The 4,053-nt window shown below is 44.5% G+C and overlaps 1 protein-coding gene across 1 annotated transcript in view; it reads left to right on the top strand.

Moving 5' to 3' along the window:
• LOC106805042 (serine/threonine-protein phosphatase 2A 56 kDa regulatory subunit epsilon isoform-like) overlaps positions 1–4,053 on the top strand; it is a gene marked incomplete in the record, with an annotated part of 59,909 nt that overhangs the window by 4,993 nt on the left and 50,863 nt on the right. The window contains 1 exon segment of the mRNA XM_014806511.1: positions 3,309–3,760. Coding sequence (XP_014661997.1) covers positions 3,622–3,760 — 139 coding nt within the window.

Genomic DNA, 4,053 nt, shown 5'->3' with positions numbered 1-4,053 from the left:
GAATTGACATGAAACTTGTATGCGTACTGCTCATCCTAGTTTGAGATCCAGGTGTATATAGTTCGGCCATATAGTGCTAAACTAATCCAGGGTGCTAAAACCAGAAATGCGGGCCATATGGTTGTGTAAGCCACAGATTATGCTTCTTAGACAAGCACTAAAATTAAAACGGTATGAAATGTGTGAACGTTTCTTGGAGAAGATTGGGGTGGGGGTCTCGGGACATAGTTTCACATTCAGTCATGAGTTGACAACGCATGACGCTGGCCCTAGTCTAGAAGACATGTCCCACAATACTTCATGTCTACAATACAATACACAATGGGTCATGTCTTCTAGACTAGCTCCATACTATAGTGATCTTTATCAAAAGCAAAGTAGCCCGACCAGGTCTGTGCCGACGGATTGTCTATACAGCTGACACCCTTCCATACAAAAAACTATCACCTCTGGCAGATCTAGTGAATAACTTCTGTATATCTCAAATAAACTATTCTATTAGCCACACTTTGACTTGCCTTGTTGTTGAAATATGAACGTTAACTCACAGTTTTTCCTGCTTCTAAACTAGAATGTATCTCTTAATTCACGGTTATAATCTGCTAATTCTCACAGCATATCAACTTTCCAGTCGGCTTTACCCGCCATGTTTAGCGAGGCACGCGAAACCCGAAACGAAAAAGACTCGCTAGAAAATACTACAGAAATAGTACGATGGCGTCTCACGGGCAATTACACACCAAAGCAAGTGAAACGATGTTCACAAATGTCTGGGCCATTTGTAAAAACTTAGATGACATGTTCTCGGATGTTGGGGTGGTTTACATGAGGACCGCAGATCGTTTAATTTCGCTTGTTCGGATCCATTGCGCGATTTTAGATCACACGTCGGAATGATAGCAAACATGGCGGCGAATTCATAAATTTTGTTGCACTTCGTCTCCAAAAAGTCGCTGTAACCCCGTAAGTACCAGCGCATCGTAGCGCACTGATGGTTACAAGAAGGGGACGATATACTGATTCATTTGGTATATGCACGTGTAGTGTTCTTTTGGCGATACTTGGCAAACTCTCTCTCTCTCTCTCTCTCTCTCTCTCTCTCTCTCTCTCTCTCTCTTTCTCTCTCGCCCCCTCTTTCTCTTCCTCTCTCTCGCTCTCTCTCTGCAATAATAAAAATGTTTGTTGAAATGATGTGGACGCAACTGCGTATCTGCATATCTGCGCCTAACAAAGGTGTCACTACGCACGACTGAAATGTTACGTTTATAACCGTAGCAACAGACCTCAGATGAGCCCAGTCGCTCTGCGGCTCTTGTGTTTATAATTGAAGCGTAGGTACAGCAGCATTGGCAGTATCCATTGTTCCAATTATCTCGCCAGATTATCGCATTCGAACTTTAAAATGAAAAGTAAATCAACAGATATGCGATTTGCCCGAGTTCTCGTTATCTATTTTTTGCGCATTGATTTCTTGTCATCGTCGGCTGGCCAAGGGCTAAAGTCCTGTGTGCACGTAGCGAGAGTATGAACTAACATGAAAACCAAATCTGTGTTATCTGCATTTCATATTGATAATGATATGGGGTAAGCAAGGGTGAGGCTGCATGGCTGTGTATAGCAATCGGAATCTGTACCAGTAGTTGCGTAGCTGTACAATTTGTCCAGTGTAATTCATCTGTAATTAAATTGGCACTCTCTCTCTGAGAGAGTTTCGCATTGATTTCTTGCCACTGCCGAAACTGAACCGAGCTGGCAAGTGTGGCAAGGTTCTAATAATCAAGCTCTTAGAGAGCTCTACTCGTGGAGCTGAAAAAATTCTAGACTTAGTTCCATGAATAATCGAGCCACGTGTCAGGAGCTTTTTCAGGTTCGATTCAATACATGTATGCATTGCTAGCTTTGTGCTGTAAATTGGCAATGATGCTGGTGGCGAATTTATTGGGCGAATCACAACAAATGTCAACGTTACCGTGTTACGGACACATGTGACCCGATCCAGCAAAACCAGGATTAAGTAGGAAATTCTACAAATTGAGTTATGTGCATATCTGAATAGATCATTTAATTACCTTTAAAATGATATATAATATTTGGCTATATCTAAAGAATTGACCGATCTACAGCAATTTGAAGATCGGAAACCGACTTATTTCGGAATATGCAGCTTTTGAGATAAAGCGTTCCGGGTAAGGGGGCCAGTCGGGGATGAGCGGTCAGGGGCCATTCAAAATTTTTTATTTTTTTAAATTAAAAATGACCATAATAATCTAGAGATATCTGAACTTATATATCCGGATTAAATATGCACTTAGGAACTTATTTTTGTAAAAATCTCATTTTTGTCCAGGTAGGCCATTTTCAGCATTGACATGTGTGCGTGCTCATTAGGTCAAACAAAAAAATTGGTGTGTTTCCGGTTGACCGACCGTCCCTAGATTATTAGGGCCGACCCTAAACTTCCCCCCCCCCCAAAAAAATTTGGAATCTGACAGACAAAACTTTTGATTTTTTACAACAAGCACGTTCTGGACTTGCTTACTAACTTATCCCTACCTATACACCACTTTATAGCATGCATCAGAGGGATATTAGGAACCGAAGAATAAACAAAATTTAAAAAAATTTAAGAAATCCCTACCTACCTACCCTACTTTTGTTTTCGATGCAAAAGGAAACACACCTATTTTTTTGTTTGGCCTTACTCAAAACAATGACTTGCGACTTAGTCCGTATTATGCTGGAGCGGGTCACATATATCTTGAATGTCAGGTCCCCTCGGGTTATCAGGTTGAGAGCTAAATTTAGCTACGGGTACGTGTGTGACTGTACATGTCTTGTACACGGCTGTAACTCTGCGAAGTAGGGAGTATATCGAATACTACCTACAGTTATAAAAAAGAGTAGACTGCCTGTCGCCCGATGTACATGCGTACGTATGTACACGTGTACGCGTTGCGTGCATGCGTGAGTGTGGTGTGTGCATGTGTCTGTGCATGTGTCTGTGCATGTGTGCGAGGTGCCCGTGCGTGTGTGTTTTCAGGTGTGCATGGCTGTGTGTATGTGGGTGTGCGTGCGTGTGTGCTTGAGTGTGCATGCGGGTGTGTGTGCGCGCGTGCGTTCGTACGTGTGTGCTTATGTGTGTGGTGTACGTGTTAATGTATGTGTGTGTGTGTGCATATATATATATGTGTGGTGTGCATGCATGCATGTTTATTATTTAGCGCGCATGGAGGTCTCCAATTTATACGTCCGTGCATGTACGATCCGTTTTAAAGTTTAAAAAAAACTGCGTTGGTTCAATTTTGCAGAACGATGAAGTTGCAGCACTGACCAGGATTGTAGCAGACCCGTGAAGGCACGTGCGAATGCTCGTTCGGAGAACTTCCAAAGAAACTTGTTGTTCGCAAACTCACGAAGAACCGCACACGTACGTGAACCACAACGAATAATGAACCTTCCAACCGCGCGGAACGAGCAGCGATTTTCGAGATCTGGCCGGACCCGACGAGGCTGAGGCTGGAAAAACCAAACATTCTGAGGAACGCCCCGAACATCCCCCGCCTCGCCCGACGACGCCGACACTGCAGCTAGCGGAACGTTCGAACAGCGCGCCGTGTGATCATGTCTTCGGGAACGTTCGTCGACAAGATCGACCCGTTTTCGAAGAAGTCGCTGCGGAGGAAGGAGAAGCGGTCGCAGGGCTCATCGCAGTACCGCATCCACAGCGGACAGGAGCTGACGCCGCTCACACTGCTTAAGGGTAAGCATTGCCGCCGCCAGACGCGCGGCGTAGCCGAGCCTTGCTCAATAACCAACCACTCTCCCTCTGTCTCTCTCTGTCTCTGTCTCTCTCTCTCGCTGTCTCTCTGTCTCTCTTTCTCTCTGTTTTTCTCTCTCTCTGTCTGTCTCTCTCTGTCTCTCTATCTCTCTCTCTCTCTCTCTCTCTCTCTCTCTCTCTCTCTCTCTCTCTCTCTCTCTCTCTCTCTCTTTTTCTCTCTCTCTCTCTCTCTCTCTCTCTCTCTCTCTCTCTCTCTCTCTCTCTCCCCACACATC

This window comes from Priapulus caudatus, unplaced genomic scaffold (assembly GCF_000485595.1).
Source record: "Priapulus caudatus unplaced genomic scaffold, Priapulus_caudatus-5.0.1 Scaffold97, whole genome shotgun sequence".
NCBI classification, from domain to species: domain Eukaryota; kingdom Metazoa; phylum Priapulida; class Priapulimorpha; order Priapulimorphida; family Priapulidae; genus Priapulus; species Priapulus caudatus.
Note: the sequence above shows the minus strand (reverse complement) of the source record. Positions and strands in the feature narration are given on the sequence as shown.